Raw genomic sequence first — 20,144 nt, 5'->3', positions numbered from 1 at the left:
AACGACCAGCGTTCTTTTCATACATATCGTACAAAAAATGCACAAAAACTATTTGTTTTTAGTTCGATTGTTTTTCTGTTATTTCTCGTTCTTTACTGGCTTTATATTGTGATTATTTAAAAATGTGCTAATTTTAGCTAAATATGGATTGAACAGGCTACTGTGGACTGATTTTCATTATTTTAATTATGTGTGGCGGAGAGATTTTCGAGTTTAATAAAAAAAAAGGCAACGAACATTTCGGAATATATAGGAACTGAGGTTATCACAGAGGTAGTTATGGACAGTTCTATCTTCTGGGATATAACACTCTGTAGTCCGTTGAAAGTCGACCGACTTTTCGGAGGAAGACGTCTTTTACTTTCGACGGACTACACGGCGTTATACCCTAGAAGATAGAATTCTTTATTTCGGAATATAAACTGTTCATAACATGGGATTACTTATAAAATTCTATGTTTCAGCAATGAAAGAGACGCCTAAGGAAGTTACAAACTCTTCTGAGAAGCCAATGTAATAGTCTTGTTACTTACTTGTATAAGTGCTGTAAATATCTGTATCACAGTATTGTACGGGACTTCAAATTTGAGAAGTTACGACTGCGAAAACATGGCTCACGTAATATTGACGCTAAAGGAAGTATCAATGTACAGTTCCGGTTCGTAGATCCTAAAGATTTTGTCGATGGTGTATAATACTCAGAATTATCGGGTTTTCTAGTTTCTAGAATACCGGACGGTGTGCAAAATATGAAAACCCAGTAATTCAGAGGACAATTACGATTATTTAAAACATGTCTTCACACAATTTGTTTCAGTTTGTTGACTCTCCCTGTATAGCCTCCATCAGAATTCTCTTTTTGATACTAGTGAACATGGGAACTTCTGTTTCATTTCGGAAGGGCTGTATGCCAAATACTGGACACACATTCTTTTTCCTACGCTTTCTTATGAATATTAACTTTTCTTCTTTCTACGTTTCCTTTCTTGCTAAGAGTTTAGAAACAAATTTCTCATAACTAGTTTTGAAGCTGCCTTTAACAAGACTTTCACCCCAAGAACCGCTGTACACCCTCAGATAAGGGAAGAGGAGTAAACACATTTGTCTTCACTAGAGTTTGAATACTTTTCAGTATAGCGGATATCTGTATGCACTTATTTGGGGACACTACTTTCAAATTTGGAATATGGAGGAAGAGGTAGAACTATGAGCTATACAAACTATTTAATGAACCAGACATTATTGGATTTATAAAAGTGAAAAGGCTTCAACGGGCTGGACACATAATACGTGCCGGCGAGAATAGAACCATCAAGAAAATGCTTAATACTAAACCAGAAGGAAATAGGAGAATGGGAAGACCAAGGTTAAGATGGGAAGAATGTGTGTGGCAGGACATAAGAATTTTGGGTGTAAAGAACTGGAGGAATGTAGCATCAAATAGAAAAGAATGGCGAGCAATCCTGAGGAAGGCCAGGGCTCACAAAGGGCTGTCGTGCCAGTGATGATGATGATGACTTTCAAATTAATAATAAATGTACTTATGGAACAGGCGTTAAAATACAAATTTTCTTTCCGCTTAAACGTTTCGTTCATTTGCATTTCAGATCATATTATTCCGAAAAAAACGCCTAATATGAAAAATTCTGTAGCTAATGTTAAATATTAAACATTTAAATCGTGTTTCTTTTATTACGTTTTCTTCCTTTCTTTCTTTCTCGTCTTAGAGTGAGTATTACAATTCAGACAGGTGAGTATGCACAAGTAGCGTCACGAATTATGGGTTTAGAAGTTCTACAGACGTTTCGTGGGCAGGTGTGTCTCAAGTATTTTTATGTTTTTACATAATAGTAATCTTTTCGACTTACTCCTTATTTTAGAAAGGTATTAGTCATATATTTTAAAAACTTTAAACATATGGACGTGATATTTCCAGTTATTTCTTTCGGTCTTAATTAGAAACTCCCAGACGTGGAAAGTTTTTGTTGCGGTCAGATAAGATTGAGATTCTGGAAACTCGGTACAGTAATCCACCGCCAGAGGCAGTTTTCAAGTATCTGCTCTTTTCTATTTGTATTCGGGTTTCCAGACAGTTTTACACATTCTCACAGGAACAAGAAACACGTATTAATGGCTTTAGCAGCAAGAGATTTACATCTGCTATGGACAGGGCTGCAATTAACACTCGACATCGGTTTCCTCCCTTCCAGAATAAAATTACGGAAGGACTTAAAGTGACACTGTTTACAGGCAACGTAGTTAGGTTTGAATGAATATTAACAACAGCCGTTGTTCCCCTAACCCTTAATTCCCAATTAGGCATGTTTCACGCAGTCGCAGTGGTTTTACGGAATGAACTCTCCACGTTGGCGTGAGAATTGCTGCATTTCAGAGTTCGAGATAAATGATGGATAGCGGCTCATTAATCCCATGGGAAATAATCAAGTTCACAGCCGCATGTGACATGGTGACAAAATGTGCGTGTTTGGTGATTACTGCGCAGTTGTAAGCCCCTGTCAATTGGTGACACGGGTGTCACTGTGAGGTAAATCTCTTCTATTTACGATGAAATGAACAGTTGCCTCGTTGGGCCTACCTTGACAGCAGGTTTTCACCAAGTGTTTTCTTCACGTTGACGGCAGGGCAGATGGTGATAGCGGGGAAAGGCAGCTTGTACAGAGGATAATTTGTGGTCTCCACGTTCACTATTATGGGGACTTTGGAGAAGTTATCCCACGCCGAGATGACAAACACTACTCCCACCACAGCACATATCAGAGTGGCGGCAATCCAGCATAATCTGAAATGTGACTCCAAAATATTTACAAAATTTCAGATGGAAACCTGAAGGGAAGAGGCAACTTGTGAGACATAGCGTAGATGAGAAATTATTATTAAAATGCCTGTATAGCTTAAAGAAATGAGGCGCGAGATTGTATACTGGATTCGTCTACTCGCTTCCTGCCTCGACCAGAGTTATGGATCCTTGGGTTAAATGCAGAATTGTTAATATAGTGCACGCGTCTGGAGCTGAAGTTTTAATTCCTGAATATGTACCCCAGTCCCTGTTAAGTTTTTATTTCAGTAATACGATTCTTATGATCTGCGGGACTGCAGATCCCTCTACTGGATTTATCTTTATATTCTACGTTCTGTTATGTGAAACATTTTACAATTTTGGCAGACGATATATTCTCTGTATTCGGAGCAACGGTAACTCTACCTCCCACAACCCCTTATTCTTCATGTACTTCAACTTTGTAACATATATATACGTATGAGTTGTGGAGTTCAATTCATTCTGAAAGCCACCAAATGCTAATGCGACATTCGCACAATATGCAAAATCCGGGAAAGTTGTGTAACCTTGGTGCGAACACTAGGACAATGCTTTTAAGCCTAAACGTTTTGTTATACTCGCGACACCCATTAGAATGCTGATTAATATTTTTGAGCAGCACGTGGAAAAGTGTAACAACTGACGCTAGTGACGTCAATGCGTCGTGTTGCAGAGGTCATAAAGAAATCTTGAGGCAAAAGGTCTTAAGTGAATATTTGGATCAGGGGTCTGGTGTAAACAATTCCTCCTTACCAGGTAGCGAAAGTATTAGTAATGATTTCTTACCTATCAAAAATGGTGGCCGAATCCCTTGTGATATACCGCAGTCCATGGAATGTACTCTCTTGAGAGAATTCCTTCAGAACTTCTAGAGGACTGAGATAACTTTTCTGTTCTTTTCTTCTGATAGGCTTTCGTTTCTTTCTGCCAAAAAATACACTTTTTTTAACACAAGTGTCGTGTCCATAAGCCTTTGTATAAGAAAGAGGTAACAGTTTCTAGGATATTTATAAAATTTATTTTCCTGATCAAGAATACAGCTCTATGGCTCTAGGGCTCTTTGGGCCTTGGCTGCCTTTTCAGTTTCTTCATCCTATACACAATCGGTAGGACACCTTGGACGGGGGATCTGTCCGTCACAAGGCCGCAAACTACACAAAGAATAAGAAAAACACAGAATAAACGCACACAAACATCCGTGCCTAGATTAAGATTGGAACCCACGATCCCAGTGTTTGAGTGGGCGAATATGGTTCATACGTTAGACCTCGCGGTTAATGTAAACGGCACCAGAATACGGTCAGTGCCTCTTAATATGTATATATCTGTGTGTGTAATTCGACATTTTTCGAAGTCTTGAATCTTCTTACAAAATGAACATTATTATCGAGTTGTTATTGTTTCTGCTCCATATATTCGGGATTTCAGGTATAAAATCTTAAAGCGGAGAAAAGTTTTATATGTGTATTTTCTTATATGTCTAGCTCAAAATTTGTGTAGTATCTCAAAACTGAGTACAACCGATTCCTGACACGTCCTTTCAGATACAATATTCTCAAATCATGCTGTCATTCGATGATGTATAACAAGAGCAGCTGGAAAAGCGTGGTTAAATGTTTTGAGTCTGAAGTTAACCTAAAGAATATTTAGAAATTCAGTTCATACCTCGGAGGAAACAGGCTGCGTTTACAAAGAATCAATCGGTTAATAATATTTAGAGAAATAATCTCTGTTTATTCCGGGAATGATACGAAACATATGACAGGCGTGTGGGAAAAATGCAGAGTAATTTAAATGTTTAAGAGGGTGGTACATTATATCTTAAAGGGCAAATTAATCCAATTAGTCACTAAGTTACTCACTTAATCAGTCAATAAACTTAAGTCGTTGAAGTCTGTATTCCAATGAATAGATTACTCTTATCTACTCATGTGGAGTTATACTCGTACTTACTATTTAGGCAAGAAGATAAATTTTCTAAGCAAAGTTCACTCCCTGTCCCTCAGATACGGGGGAAAATACAATTCAATATTGTTTTTTATTGCTTATTCAACAGTCCACATGTGAATTAAGCGGAGAAAAGACAGAAACAAACAAAAAGACAGAGACAAAACTAGGCAACAATAACAACATAAATACAACAAATACAGTAGCGCCAGTCATTATGCGGCGAGGAAAAAAAAAGTATATAAATACATTCACCTTACATAAAATTCGTATGTTAATAAGAAGAAAGAAAAAATATGTGATTGAGGAAGCAGTTTCGGTTCTAAATACGTCAGCATCCCTACATATAGGATTTTCATTCGAAGCGCATATAACAGAGAAAAAATTTTATTCTGAGGAGCAGACAACGGACATAGCAAGTTCTCTGATGTACCTAGCAGGAACTCGATGCCCGACCGTTTTCAAAAAGAGGTAGACAGAATTTAGAACCAAAGTAAAGTTGAAAAAGAAAAGTACATTAAAGTGGTACCTCCTGTTAAGTAAGGTGGGAAATTTAGTTGTTATAAAACATAAGCGTAACTGCAACGTACACGGAGGAACAATTAAAATAATTTCTGCTGGGTGCGTTTCAGTTGTTGGCAGCGGTAGGCAAAGTACTGTTCCAAATAAGAGAGATGTATTCAAGATTAGATTGAACTAGAGTGAAATGTATTAGAAATAGACACTCCATGAAAGAAGGAGAAAGCTATGCGGTTAACTAGACCCAGTATCATTATACACTGTGAAAATACATGCGGAAATGAAGTTTATAAACCAGAAATAATCTCATGTCTTTAACATTGTCGGTACGGGTTACAGAGCATTGAAAGAAATTTGTGCTCTTAGATCAGTATGCTGATTTTGCTTGAAAATGGATATAATTTTCGTTTTACTAATCGTGAATTCCATAAAACTGGCAGTGTACCAATTAATGTCAGACTGCAGTACATTGCAGTCTTCGGGAGATTTAATGTCACCCTAGATGTTTATATTTTCAGAAAATTTAGGTACCTAGATTAATTAAATGCATCTCGTAAGTAGTTTCGCTTAGTGGGGGTGGTGTCTAGCTGGGTCCACTCGGCACTGCGGCCACTGATTGGCCTATTGTAGCCTGCCCGGGGTGATTATGATGATGGAGAATTTGGTGGAATGAAGATTGGCATGAGAAACCGAACTACTCGGACAAAACCCGCCCCAGCGTCACTTTGTCCACCACAAATCCCACTTGACAAGACCCGGGATCGAACCCGGGCCGCTGCGGTGGGAAGCCAGTGACTAACCGCTTGAGCTATGGCGCAGCCTCGTAAGTAGTTAATGAATACATTGAAAAGTGGGGGGTCCTAGAAGAGATCTTCAAGGAACACCGGAAATTACCTGAGATTGCTTGTTTGATAGGTAACTGCGAAACATATTGCAGTATGCGCCACAAAGTCCGAAAATGCTAAGCTTATGAAGAATCAGGTTATGAGATATAAGATAAAATACACGGCTGAGGACGGAATAAATGGCATCAGTTTGATGTTGCGAGCAGAGTAAAGGGGCTATAAAGTCAAGATAAGTTGCCAAATTGGTAATTGTAGATTTATATTTAGACTTAGTGAAAATACGCTGGCAGAAATTTAATTTAAACTTCAGGTAATGCGAAACTCGGTCATGATAACAATTTCAAATAATTTGAAGAATGTATTAAGGATAGAGATGGGTCATCGATAGCAGGAACACTGTTGAGTTTCTGAAAACGGGAATAATTGCTGCTTGCTTAAATAAGGAGAAAAATATTGCTGAGCTAAGATTATATATTTAAGAATAGGTACAATGCTATCAGAGCAACCTTTAAAAAAAACACGGATATGCTCAGCTCCTACGTATTTAGGCGGTCTCAGACGTTTACAAGCTTTAAAAACACTAAAGATGAAAATTCAGAAAATGTTGTAAGGGCGAGGAAGGCATCTAGACAGGGACTCTCGTAAGTTCATTAAAATGTACAACAGAATCATCATCAAATTATGAAAATTAGACCAAATGCTTATCATCAGCCCCAAGCTGAATAGAAGCTGAATTTAGGTTATTAAAGCATAAACGTCTTTTGACTGTTGTCTCAGGCACTTCCTCGCCTGGTCGGGCACCATCTGAGACTTTCGGATGTCCTTAAGAGAATTTTTCGAGCCAGTTATGAATCGCTTTACGCGACAGACACTTCCCACCGTAAACAGGAAACATTTATTTATGAATATCCTTTGCATTGAATTCTTTGCCCACGTAAAACTCATAATGGAATGCTACCTTTCGGTAGAATACTCCTCAAGCACGTTCGCCATTTTGAGTACTGAAACCAGCCTCTGATCATGCGCATGCGCATCTGCTATCGAAACTCTTATGAAGCTGGACTATACTGCTATCCAGTGACACCCATAGAAAATTAAATACTTTTGATACAGCTGTTTTACTTCTATTTGTGACCTATTTACTGACTCTATCTCATATAATCAATAGACTCCAACTATTTATGTGTATGTCTGCCAGACTTATTAACAGCTTCAACTAGCTTACGATAAACGGAAAATATGTTGTAAAGACGTTAGGAATTCGCCTCTTAAAACATCTGTAAAAGTAATTCTTCTTCTCAATATAAAACCTTAAAGAAGTAGAAAAGCAATCTTGGAATTCCTATTTTGCGATAATGCCACTTGGAATCGTCTGTTCCATGACATGATGAGCTTGGCCACATCAGCATCTAAAGAGGTGGTGCCGTACACACAAAACCAGTCAGAAGTCGAGGGAATATTTTATATTAACATATGCAGATTTATGGTAGGGATATTCTTCATTGTGAACAGAAAATAAAAAAAGAAAATAGATATCAATAACCAAAGGAGGGTGATAATTATCAGACTGCATAATTTCTAGGTCGAGAAAAGTAATATAAAAGTTGATCAATTTAGAAAAAATTAAGCCCATTAGATACTACTGTGGACCGCCTCCGTGGTCTAGTGGTCAGAGTTCCTGGCTACAGACGAGGAGGTCCGGTTTCGATTCCTGGCGCTAACAAATTTTCTGAGAAGTAGTGGTCTAGAACAGGGTCCACTCAGCCTCGTGAGGATAATTGAGGAGCTATTTCAAGGAAATAGCGGCTTCGGTCTAGAAAACCGAGATTAGGGGTCATGGAGATCCGTTGAGCTGACCACGCGACACCATTTATCCGCTAAAGTCGGCATTAACTTCGCCGACAAGCGGCGGTCGCTGGGTCTGTATAGTTGGCTTGCGGAGTCAAGCCACGGAGTTTGTTTATTTTTCCTTTTGTTTAGGTACTACTGATGACGGTTTCAATGCACTGACAAAGTATTAGAAGATGAGTGGAAGTGTAAATCTCTTCTCCTTTAAGTTTCGAGTAATAGTGGAAATTTGACAGAAGCAGGCCACGCTTCCAGTTGAAGCAAGTCGCCAGCAACGATAGCATGAAACAGATGCGTATAAAACTTCTTTTATAAAAAGCGAAAGTGATTAGTAATGACATACAATTATTAGCATCAGGCGGACAGTAATGGTTTCTAATTGGCGTACATAGAACATCAAAAGTGGGGATTTGAATCCATACATAATCGTAGAATGGTTCTATGTCACACCTGCGTTTACAGTAGCGAAATCTTGAAGACAGCGACTTTACTAATAATTACTAGAGTGTTAAAAATTGAAACTAAAAAATTACTGTCATTATGAAGTTCATGATGCCTCTGAATGCCTTTGTAAGCAGAATTATATGTTTCGGTGCGTCGTGTTGAAATTCTACATACGTAGCATCGATTTATTTAGTTTTGCAACTTTTGCGATAAGAACTTTTTACGAATTCCAGTGCCATCATCGAATTGTATGGCAGAAAACACATGCTAATAAAATAAAGTGTTTTAAGGTTTTGTGTAATGATATATATGCACCACTGCAATGGTCATTTCAACAGACACACCTTTAATCATATTATGCTACTAGTATTTCCCATCCCGGCAGCCCGGGTTCGATCTCGGGTCTGGTCAATTAGGATTTGTGGTGGACAAAGTACCGCTGGAGCAAGTTTTCTCCGAGTACTTCGGTTTCCCCTGCCAATCTTCATTCCACCAATTGCTCCACAATCACCCTCACCTATCATCCGGGGCTGGTACAATAGGCCAGAAGTGACCGCAGTAGAAGGGACTTAGTCCCACCCTACTAGCAATAAAAAAAAGCTACTAGTATTCGTGTTTTAGAGTATGAGTGGCTGTAAATTATGCCACAGAAAATCTCAGTACAATTATCATTATCGTTTCTGTTGTACACATTCTGGGAGTACTTACATCACATTTGCTGGAACTGTCCAGTCCATTCTATGTGCTCGAATAGTTACTCGGTAATGGCACCAGACACTCTGCACCAACAATATTCTTTTCTGTTATTAAATTGTTTACATGAGTATAGAATGGCAAAAAAATGGGTTGGACTTCATTCGATCGCTTCTTCTGACACGGCTGATAAGTGACTTGTTATTGTTTCTTGTGTCCAGTTTGTACAGTAGTACAGTGGGGGTAGAATATTCTCAACTTGAGATTCGAGAATTACATAATCTACTCATGTTTACTGAAAGCTCCTTCTGAGGACAAAAACGACTGCCCTATAATGGAAATACTAGCTCATGAATTTATAATGTACCGTTCCATAGGAAAACGAAAAGCCAATTGAAATTTTAGAGGGCTGTTTCCCATATACGACAGTTAAATGCAGGGCAATTAAAAAATTTCGTAACAATTTCAGAATCGCAGTTTCGATATGGGTTAGCCCTGTGAGTAGTAGAAAGCAACGGGAAGAGAATCCGGAGCCTGGGGTACAACTGGACCACCCTATCAGTGGGGGACATAAATACAGAGACCTAGTTCTGCAGGTTGGGGGTTGGAAGCAAGCCTGACAACCTTGTTCGGCAAAGAAATTATTGTTCAGAAATCCAAAGAAATGAAAACCGGATGGTCCAGTTCAAGGCAAGTCTGGCAGAATTTTTCAAGATAGGCTATGGCTCAAAAAGGGCTATTTTGCCAATGATGAAACATTTTAGAAGTTCAGAGCTCTGATATTACTCCAAGCGGAAACCTGAAAGACAAGCCATATAACTTATTACATTAGAAATATCTTTATCAAGTGCTTCATGTGTCACCTTTTATGAGACAGCAGATATTGTCGCGATAGTCCATTTCTATCAAAATCCGACATTCCCTAGTTCACTTGCTGACGGCTCTTATATTTCAACTATCTAGCGTTTCATTGTGCTCTGTAACAGGAGTCGCACAGGCGGCACTCTTCACGAAGACCCATAACGAGAAGTCGAAGTACGCTGGATTATGCCACACGGCTAATAATTTGCCGTTCACGGGCATTTCATTAACAGACAAACGTACGGTTGTCGATGAAACTGATGCGACAGTTTTTCAAGTAGGAAAGTGTAATTACTGCGACTAGAGAAGAGAAGACCCCAAAATAATGAAAGCGGAAAATTTTCTTCTATATGAAAATATGTAAAGTAAATATATATATATAAGTAATGATATTCCTGTAACAGGCTTTGGAGGCCCGTAGGGTTGAGAGATGATGAGGTTCCCACATTTGTGATGGCCTTGAAAGAGAAGGACCTCTTTCCTCGTTAGATTCTTTGTATTTGGAGGGAAATAATAGAAAAAGAGAAGAAAACAGGCTTCAAGGGTGTGGCGCCATGTAGACATTGTGTTAACAGACGTTTCGGAGGAACGTATCACCTCCATCTTCAGGTTAGAAAAAAGAAGAAAATCCGCGAGAGAGGAACCAGCGTGAGCAGGTGTTAACAGACTTTAGACAGACAGACAGAAGACTACTTTCTTCATAGTCACCGCAGTGAGAACCTCAAATCTATCAAGATAAGAGAGTCCTACGGAATTGTGAAGGTCTGCGTGTGTCCCATAACAATACCTTCAAAGAAATTAACGCTATTTTTATGAAAATCACTATGAATATCTTGCCGTTGGAACCAATTCCACTCCTATACTTATAAGGCATTAAATTAAGAATTACAAATTATGTTTGCAAGAACAAGTAAGACCATAGTGTCACTAGTGTGAATCTTTGTATAATAACGTATCTTTTAAAACATGGAGCATTTGTCAAAATGGATGTAACCGCCAGTAATTAGTTTGATTACTTTGAAGCTTGATGCTGACGACTGACGAATTAGTGTAAATTTAATATAATGATGGATTGTATATGTAGACATACATCATACTTTTGACACAAACACAATGCGAGACATGACGTGCGCTTCTACTGAAACACACCTGTAGAAGTCATTTTACTGCAGTTATATTCAGTGATCATAATTGTCTTATTGAGAAGGCGAGACTGTACTTGAACATTATATCAGAAATTGATATACGGTACATGGGAACAAATATTTATATAGAAATATCAGTGACAAAATATATTAATTTCTTGTGAAACACCCTGTACTTAGCAAGGTATTCGTAAAACGTACCAAATATATTATTCAGTTTGTTTTTGATACATTCACCGAGAAAACTGTATTTATGGTATCAAAAATAGTTTTCATAGACCAGCAGGAACTTGTGACTAACGAATGACAAATAAATCATTACCAAACGTAAACACGTTTATTATCAATGTACTGAAATGTCCCAATCAATAATAATTGAAAGACGAAAAAGTAAATTGTATTTATTACAAGTTGACAGGAAACAGAGCAAGTGATACTATTTATAATATAAAGGTAAATTTGTCTCTGTGCTTAACTAATTAAGCACACTGCCAAAAAGGCGTATGGGGTTGGATGTATAGATCAACGTGTTCTTGACATCGGCAAGTAGTTGGAGATGAATGATAAGCTTCACGCCCGACCGCTTAACCCCCGGGGAACGAGCCCCCGGCACCCATTTAATAGGAAGCTGGGTGGGTCCCAGAACCCGTCCGGACGACGTGGTGAATAGAAAAATCTCGCTTTTACCTGGGCTCGAGCTCTGACTCCTCTACCATTCACCTAGTAGCCGGTCATTCTAAAAATTATTATATTTATAGCGAAATAACAAGTTGAACAATTTTAACCTCTTGGAATATTATTTAGAAAAATATTTTTGAGTGAAGTGTTATTGAGTTTTCAACTTATAATCTTCGTAATTACATACGTATGTTCCTTTATTTAATTTTATGTCGGGTTTTACGACTCTGCCAGTAGCTAGATCATACAGTGGCGAATGGTAGGATAATTAAGAGTGCGTTTGGGAATATACAATCATGGCCTAATCGAGTTACCATCCGGACTTTTGCCTGGATAGGCTGAGGAAAACGACTAAACCTCGAGTCAGGTTAAGGGTGTCCTGTCAGAGATACCAACTGAGCACCTCCCGAATTCAAGCGTAGACCGTTATCGCTAGACCAACCCATTCGGTATGTGCACTTTTAATTTTTACACTACTAATATCGAATCTGTGAAGTATTTGTGAGGGATGACAGTTCTTGCACATTAGCCAACATTTGCGCGAGCTGAACTGTCGGCTGTGTTCAGTGACTACTGAGACCATGGAATTAAATACCTGGATAGTGGAGATGACGACATTAAGATTTCTTACTTCATGCCTTTTGTTGTACTCTTCTTAAGCCCCCTCCGACTTTTTCCAACAGCCGAACATGCTTCTCGCTGGCTAGGATTATCACATGGTTTTCCTTACCAGTATTCTCATGAACAGAATGTGTATAATACTGGAGGGAAACGTAGGGAAGTGCCCTCGAGGAAGAAGTGTGACGTTTGTAGGACGAAGTGGGACTTCTTTCTGTAACCTCAGAGTTTAATTAGCGCAACACAAAATTTATTCATTATTCTGTAAAATGAAGTTACCAAAAACGTGTATCTACAAAGAAATTAGACAGACGCACCATTAAAGAACACTACAATTTCTGTACGTCACTTGTATGGAAATAATTCTATTCGTATAACATTTTCCCAAAGAACAGAACTAAGGAGAATTTATAAGAAATATTTCTATCAGTCTCTCTTCTTCTAGATTAACACCAACATCATTATCATACAGAGACATGCGCAAGTTACAGGTATTGTCTGGGCGCAATGGTCTGAAGAGAGGTAACTACGTGTATGTCTTCTTATCTCAGCGGAATGCCGAATATTCTCGAACTGTTTCGACTTCATATCGGTGAACTATTGAAGTTGCCAATCAGTTTTGTAACCTAGACATTATACATCGTCACAACATTTTTTACTAGTTTTTATGAAAGTCGCCATTTGCAGCAGCAAGGTGATAAGACATTTTGTTCACTAATCGATCCACGCTCGTCTGTGTATGTCAGTATGTTGACGCATATATTGATAGACCATAACACATCGCAAAGTGCAAAGGCAGATAAACTGGAATACACTCAGCAAGCTGATCCCCAGAAACAGGCTCACCACGCCTCCAAAGGAAACTGAAACAGGAGAGACAGGGAGATGCAATGTAACGACCCAAGAGATGCATTCGAATGAGCTAAAACTTCGATGGCAAGAACGGCAAAGTCCACAGTACATGCAGTAAAATTGGAAACTAGAAAACGGAACTAATTTCGCTTCACTTCTGATGGGTTTCAGTTGGCAAAACTGTATTTCAGACTATTTTTAATACATAGGTAAGTCAATAAGTAAGTTACAAATGGATATAGAACTTAAACAAATAAGAGTACTGATTTGAAAAATGCTTTTATTTCTCAACATAATCTCCCTTTACACTGAGGCACTTGTCTCATCGTTTCAAAAGCCCCTGAAAACCAGCAGCATAAAATTCTTTGGGCTGCTGTCGAAACCAGGCGGTGACTTCCCTTTCTACAGCTTCATTTAAAAAAATGAAAACGTTTTCAAGGAACGAAGATGAATGTGTTTGAAAACAGAGAGTGGAGAAGGTTAATACCTAGAAGGGATGCAGTAACAGGAGGCTGGAGAAAACAGCATGAAAGAGATCTTCATAATTTTTACTCTTCCCGGATGATCATTGTAAGAATGGTTGAAGGACTGAGCTCGTATGGGAAAGAGGAGAAATTCATGAAGAAATTTAATCGAAAAATTTGGCGGACATTGAAAGAAATTACTTCGAAAAATATTCTAAAGGAACAGAAAGAATCATATTCATCTGGTTCAGGAGAGAAAACAGTGGTGGGCTTCCGTAAAAACGGTAGCAAAATTTGGGTTTGGTAAGGGGGAGGGGAATTACTTACTAGCTTACTTGCTGTTACATTTTAAATAAGAGCTTTGTTGCATTGAGTTAAACATTTCCCACAATTTAAGTAGACAGAATCCATAATATATAAGATTTGATTTTTTCACGTCGGTGGCTATGAAGTATGCCGTCCTCTGGGATGTGCTGCCTTGTGGATCTTGTTTGAACGGACTTTTCGGAGGAACTTATCACCCTGAAGATAGAGGCGATACGTTCCTCCGAAACGTCAGCTCACACAAGGTCTACACGGCGTCACATCCCAGCAGATGACATTTTTCAGGATTCACAATATTTACACTTTGCCAAATCAATTTTACAGGAGATTAAGAAAAAGATTTCCTGTCTTCCATTGTAAACTGTAAGTATACATTTCGGCGTGTTTTGTTCTATAGTTGCTTCATTAATACTGTTACGTGTATACCCATTACTAGGCAACGACTCAGTATACATGTTCCAGCGAACACGCAACAATGAGAGAAGTGTTCTCTATGGGCCATGCTACAGCTCTTTGCTATGTAGTACAACAATTCTTATAATAGAAGAATGTGTGTTCTATGTGGTCCGTGCTGCGGCTATACAGCGAGTGTTTATAGCAAGAGGAGATTAGAGAGTTAGAATTGGAGAACTTGGTCGAAATCTAGAAGGTGATTGACCAAGAAATGGCAAGAAGCCTTTTTATTGGTTTGAAGTTATAGTTCTTCGGATAAATCCGTTGTCAAGAAACGGATAGTGTCCTAGTGATTTGTGAAGTGGGTAGAGTAGCGATATCGCTATAACTGATTATGATAAACAGAGATTGTAAAAGAAGGTGTTAATAAATCCAATCATCCAACCCAGAACCCGTTAATATTCGTCACGGAACCCCGGACGCGTGACAATAATGTACGTGTACGTTACTAACCAACCAGATCCATGACATCGAAAGCCAGTTGCTGGCGATACTTAATTGCGCTGACATCCTTATAGAACACATCCAGGTAACCACCACTGCCCTTGGCGTATGGGTTACCATCGTCTTTATAACTGTAGTGGATGTCATAGCGGTTGTCGTGGCATGTGGGCAGACAATCAGCGCAGTCAATAGCCGTTATATTCTCGAACCCTGGCGCTCCCTTTGGAGGCTTGATGATTCGCAATTCAACTACACAGAGGAGCATAAACGCAAGTGAATAATATAGTACAGCGAAATATGTTAGCGCACTTAATGAAATACAATATGATATAAGAAGTTATGGACAGAAATGCTCAGGTCTGATAAATAGGTATTGGCCTTCGCCAGCACAGTAATTCTAGGTTCCCCCCCCCCCCAGGACTCATGACCATCTTTTTCTCTCAGACGACTCTAGGAATAACAAATCTTCTGTGGAATGTTCATTCTTTGCTATGGGAGCGAGTTTACTGTTGCCTAGTAACGATAGGGAATAGCCCTACTGAATGGGCCAAGCTGAGTACGTTTTCACCTGAAGACGGAGGCAGAATATAGTCTCCGAAACATTGTATTTTGAAAAATAAACAGGACGGTGTTCCTAGATAAAGAAGAACGATGGATAATGTCCGTAGCCATAATATTTGTACTAACGTTAGATATGTTTCACGCCATTTTATGCTGAAACATCTCCTATAGGCAGTAACTTAATAATGAAGTTTGAGAAGATGTGAACTCATAAGAATAACCGGTAGGATAATTTTTCTTTTAGGCTTGTTGCATAAGTGTTTTAATTAGAAACGGTCTCTTAGTTTAATGTATGAAATATTTACTTTGTTATCCACATATGGCTGTTGTAATGGTATTATCTGTGTTCAAATGAGTCATACTTACGGTTATGATCTGACAAGCACCAAAGTTGTGTCAAGTTACATTCAGGAACATTGTCTGCTGGAAGAAGCAGAGATATGCAGTTCATTTTAAGGAAAAGAGTAAAACAGAGAGAAAACTTTTGAATTTGTGACGAGAGGTGGAAGCTAATAATGAGGATATAGGAGGCAGATGTGAGTTCTGGTCGTCGATGGATAGAATGTAGGAACAAAATCATGTTGATGCAGTGTAGTGATAAACTTATTACGACAAATATGAAGTTATTTAGGATCTGGGGTTCTCACAGCAGTGGCTCTAAAAAGTTCTATCTTCTGGGATATAACCCTGTGTAGTCCTTGAAAGACAACAGACGTTTCGGAGGAACATATCACCTTTATCCGCTGGGCTGAAGAATTCTATGCTTGCCACCTGCTTTTAAACTGAGTTCTTGCCTATTATTCTACCATGAAGGAGGCGCCGACATATTCCTTCGAAACGCCAGTTGAATTTCAACGGAATATACGGCATTATATCCAAGAAGAGATTAGTGTCAGCAAAAATTTTGACCATTAACTGAAACTTTTTAACTTTTTATCTTGAATATATTTATACGCTTGTCTCCAAATATTTCGTGTGTCTGAATACATTGCCAGTGGGGTAGGCATACTCTGTTCGTATATGACATGGATATTAATTGGGTATGATATTGATGAAATAGAAATATTTTTTTAGGTTTTATTCATGTAAACACATCAAAGAATTGAGTTAATGGATCAATTTCTCCGTTACGGAGTGTGTTCAATTTAAATTCAGTTATCATAATTACGTGCATACAAATTAATCATTGTTTTCTCCGGCTTGGACCGCCTATGTGGGCTAGTAGTTAGCGTTCCTGGCTAAATATCCAGAGGTCCGGGTTCGATTTCCGGTGCACCCAGATTTTTTCGGAGAAGTAATGAGTCGGGAACGGTGTCCACTCAGCCTCGTGCTGATAATTGAGGAGCTATTTCAAGGAAATGGCGGCTCCGGTCTAGAAAATCGAAATTAACGACCGTGGAGATTTGTTGCGCTGACCACGCGACACCCTCTGTTCGCAAAATTTGGCACTAATCTTCACCGACAAGCGACGGTCTCTCGGTCGGTATAGTTCGCTTGCGGACTAAAATCATGGAGTTTTCTCCTGCTTGAAGTATGTTCTCCTGGTTGCAAAGGACGCCGGAACAGATTTTTAAAACGAAACCGGATCAGCATGTTCGTTGCAGCAAAAGATTAGAATATGCTTGTAGTCTGAGTGAAGGATTAATGATTAAGGTGGCACGTGATCAGCAGAATTAAGCTATCGGTTTGTGGAACACTAATATTTCGTGAAACTTGACTAAATACATGCATATTTGCATTCTGGAAGTACAGGTAGTATGAATAAGACATGCCTGTGAGTGCGCTGAAGAAATACGGGAGGCAACCACAGAATCGAGCTATGTTGCTGAGCCTACATTCCAGGAGGCAGTTCTTCTCGGTGTATGTGTTGAATACTGAGAGACGCCGCTCGTCAGGGAAGAGACACTGGCGCTCAGAGACACTGAGTGCCCGGACATTGAGACTGCTTTCTGTCACGGAGGGAGTCACCTCAACACTGAACACTTTAGCCTGCTCTTCGGGCATTAGGACCCCGGTCCCAGCCTCAGGCAACTGGACAGGAAGGTGGACATAAACCTTGAGCAAACAAAGCGGAATATTATGTAAGATTTGAGGTTTTCACGGCGGTGACTATGTAGAAAGCCGTCTTCTGGAATGTGGCGCCGTGTTAACCGACATTTCGGAGGAACGTATCGCCTCCAACTTCAGGGTAGAACAAAATAGAAGAAAATCCGCGAGCGAGGAACCGGCGTGAGCAGGTGCTAGCTGTTAGCAGCTGTTCACGCTGGTTCCTCGCTCACGGATTTTCTTCTTTTTTCTTGTACCCTGAAGATGGAGGAGATACGCTCCTCCGAAACGTCGGTTAACACAATATCTACACTGCGCCGCATTCCAGAAGACTGCTTTATTCAAAGTTGAATATTCGTAGCATTATATTTCAGAACCCTGTTGCACTGATTAATGGTTTAATTTTCAGGTCCAGTCTCGAAGGTGCAATTTCTTTCGCTGTTTGTGGACTGTTGGTGCGCGACATTATCGCCGTTTTATATGTGTCACTTATACGATATATTTCGACATTATAAAGGTAGTTGTGAGATAGACAGTTTTAGTGATTGTTGCACATGTTGTTTTTGTAGTCCATTTTTCTGAAATTTTGTTGCATCTGATTCCAGGTTTATAGAATTTCTTTATAATTATTTAAAACTCATTATTTATTTTTTCCACTGGGTTTTCAGGTCTCCGTAGTTATCACGGAATAAGTTTTAAGTATTTTTTGTGAAGTTCAACAGTAACTGGAGCTAGTTTTAACAAAGTTTTAGAGCGTTGGGCTAGGAGAAGGAAAACGTGCGGTAATTACTTAAAATTATCTAACTGATGATAACTTTATATGGTCGAAACCTGTCATAGAGGCAACACATATAAAGGTGACAAGGTAGCACAATAGCGAACAATGCAAGAAGTTGCAGCTTCAAGACAGTCCCCGCAAAATGAACTAAAAGCGTAAGGTCAACGTCAGCTGAGAGACAGGCTTCAGTTCTCTTTCAGACTGTTCTAAGTTTTAATGGCTGAGTCGTGCTCAGCTGGATAGCACGTGTTATCTCATAGCATTTTCATATTCACTTATTCACATTTGCATGCAACCCTTATGATTCGTATACGGGTGCCGGGATAGCTCAGTCGGTATAGCGACTGGGTACGGGCTGGACGACCGAGTTGTCTGAGTTCGAGTCCAGGTAGGGTCAAGAATTTTGGCTTCTCCATTTCGTCCAGACCGGTTCTGGGGCCCACCCAGCCTCCTAAGAAATGGGTACAGGGAGTTCTTTCCTCGGGGGTAAAGCGGCCGGGGTGTGAAGTTAACCACTCACCTCCAGGAGAATTCTTATCCTACTAGAAGAGAAGAGTTCTTATCCTACTAGAAGAGAAGAGTTCTTATCCTACTAGAAGAGAAGAGTTCTTATCCTACTAGAAGAGAAGAGTTCTTATCCGACTAGAGCAGAAGAGTTCTTATCCGACTAGAGCAGAAGAGTTCTTATCCGACTAGAGCAGAAGAGTTCTTATCCGACTAGAGCAGAAGAGTTCTTATCCGACTAGAGCAGAAGAGTTCTTATCCGACTAGAGCAGAAGAGTTCTTATCCGACTAGAGCAGAAGAGTTCTTATCCGACTAGAGCAGAAGAGTTCTTATCCGACTAGAGCAGAAGAGTTCTTATCCGACTAGAGCAGAAGAGTTCTTATCCGACTAGAGCAGAAGAGTTCTTATCCGACTAGAGCAGAAGAGTTCTTATCCGACTAGAGCAGAAGAGTTCTTATCCGACTAGAGCAGAAGAGTTCTTATCCGACTAGAGCAGAAGAGTTCTTATCCGACTAGAGCAGAAGAGTTCTTATCCGACTAGAGCAGAAGAGTTCTTATCCGACTAGAGCAGAAGAGTTCTTATCCGACTAGAGCAGAAGAGTTCTTATCCGACTAGAGCAGAAGAGTTCTTATCCGACTAGAGCAGAAGAGTTCTTATCCGACTAGAGCAGAAGAGTTCTTATCCGACTAGAGCAGAAGAGTTCTTATCCGACTAGAGCAGAAGAGTTCTTATCCGACTAGAGCAGAAGAGTTCTTATCCGACTAGAGCAGAAGAGTTCTTATCCGACTAGAGCAGAAGAGTTCTTATCCGACTAGAGCAGAAGAGTTCTTATCCGACTAGAGCAGAAGAGTTCTTATCCGACTAGAGCAGAAGAGTTCTTATCCGACTAGAGCAGAAGAGTTCTTATCCGACTAGAGCAGAAGAGTTCTTATCCGACTAGAGCAGAAGAGTTCTTATCCGACTAGAGCAGAAGAGTTCTTATCCGACTAGAGCAGAAGAGTTCTTATCCGACTAGAGCAGAAGAGTTCTTATCCGACTAGAGCAGAAGAGTTCTTATCCGACTAGAGCAGAAGAGTTCTTATCCGACTAGAGCAGAAGAGTTCTTATCCGACTAGAGCAGAAGAGTTCTTATCCGACTAGAGCAGAAGAGTTCTTATCCGACTAGAGCAGAAGAGTTCTTATCCGACTAGAGCAGAAGAGTTCTTATCCGACTAGAGCAGAAGAGTTCTTATCCGACTAGAGCAGAAGAGTTCTTATCCGACTAGTGCAGATGCGTTCT

General features: G+C 39.6%; 2 protein-coding genes across 2 annotated transcripts in view; both read right to left on the bottom strand.

Annotated features, from left to right (window-relative positions):
- Positions 1-11,857, bottom strand: part of LOC117282744 (sodium channel protein Nach-like) — a 28,961-nt gene extending 17,104 nt beyond the window's left edge. The window contains exons 1-5 of the mRNA XM_033753603.1: positions 11,829-11,857; positions 11,094-11,145; positions 9,151-9,221; positions 3,626-3,763; positions 2,597-2,800 (exon numbers count right to left, since the gene is read on the bottom strand). Of these exons, the coding sequence (XP_033609494.1) occupies positions 2,597-2,800; positions 3,626-3,763; positions 9,151-9,221; positions 11,094-11,145; positions 11,829-11,857 (494 nt within the window). The remainder of the gene's footprint in view (positions 1-2,596; positions 2,801-3,625; positions 3,764-9,150; positions 9,222-11,093; positions 11,146-11,828) is intronic.
- Positions 11,858-12,690: 833 nt separating this feature from the next.
- The window catches only part of LOC117282745 (sodium channel protein Nach-like), a 101,073-nt gene continuing 93,619 nt past the window's right edge, over positions 12,691-20,144 (bottom strand). The window contains exons 7-10 of the mRNA XM_033753605.1: positions 17,308-17,590; positions 15,902-15,958; positions 14,984-15,223; positions 12,691-13,300 (exon numbers count right to left, since the gene is read on the bottom strand). Coding sequence (XP_033609496.1) covers positions 13,152-13,300; positions 14,984-15,223; positions 15,902-15,958; positions 17,308-17,590 — 729 coding nt within the window. The 3' untranslated portion in view covers positions 12,691-13,151. The remainder of the gene's footprint in view (positions 13,301-14,983; positions 15,224-15,901; positions 15,959-17,307; positions 17,591-20,144) is intronic.

This window comes from Cryptotermes secundus, unplaced genomic scaffold, assembly GCF_002891405.2.
Source record: "Cryptotermes secundus unplaced genomic scaffold, Csec_1.0 scaffold979, whole genome shotgun sequence".
Classification (NCBI taxonomy): Eukaryota; Metazoa; Arthropoda; class Insecta; order Blattodea; family Kalotermitidae; genus Cryptotermes; species Cryptotermes secundus.
The sequence above is the reverse complement of the archived record's forward strand: the minus strand, read 5'-3'. Positions and strand labels throughout refer to the sequence as shown.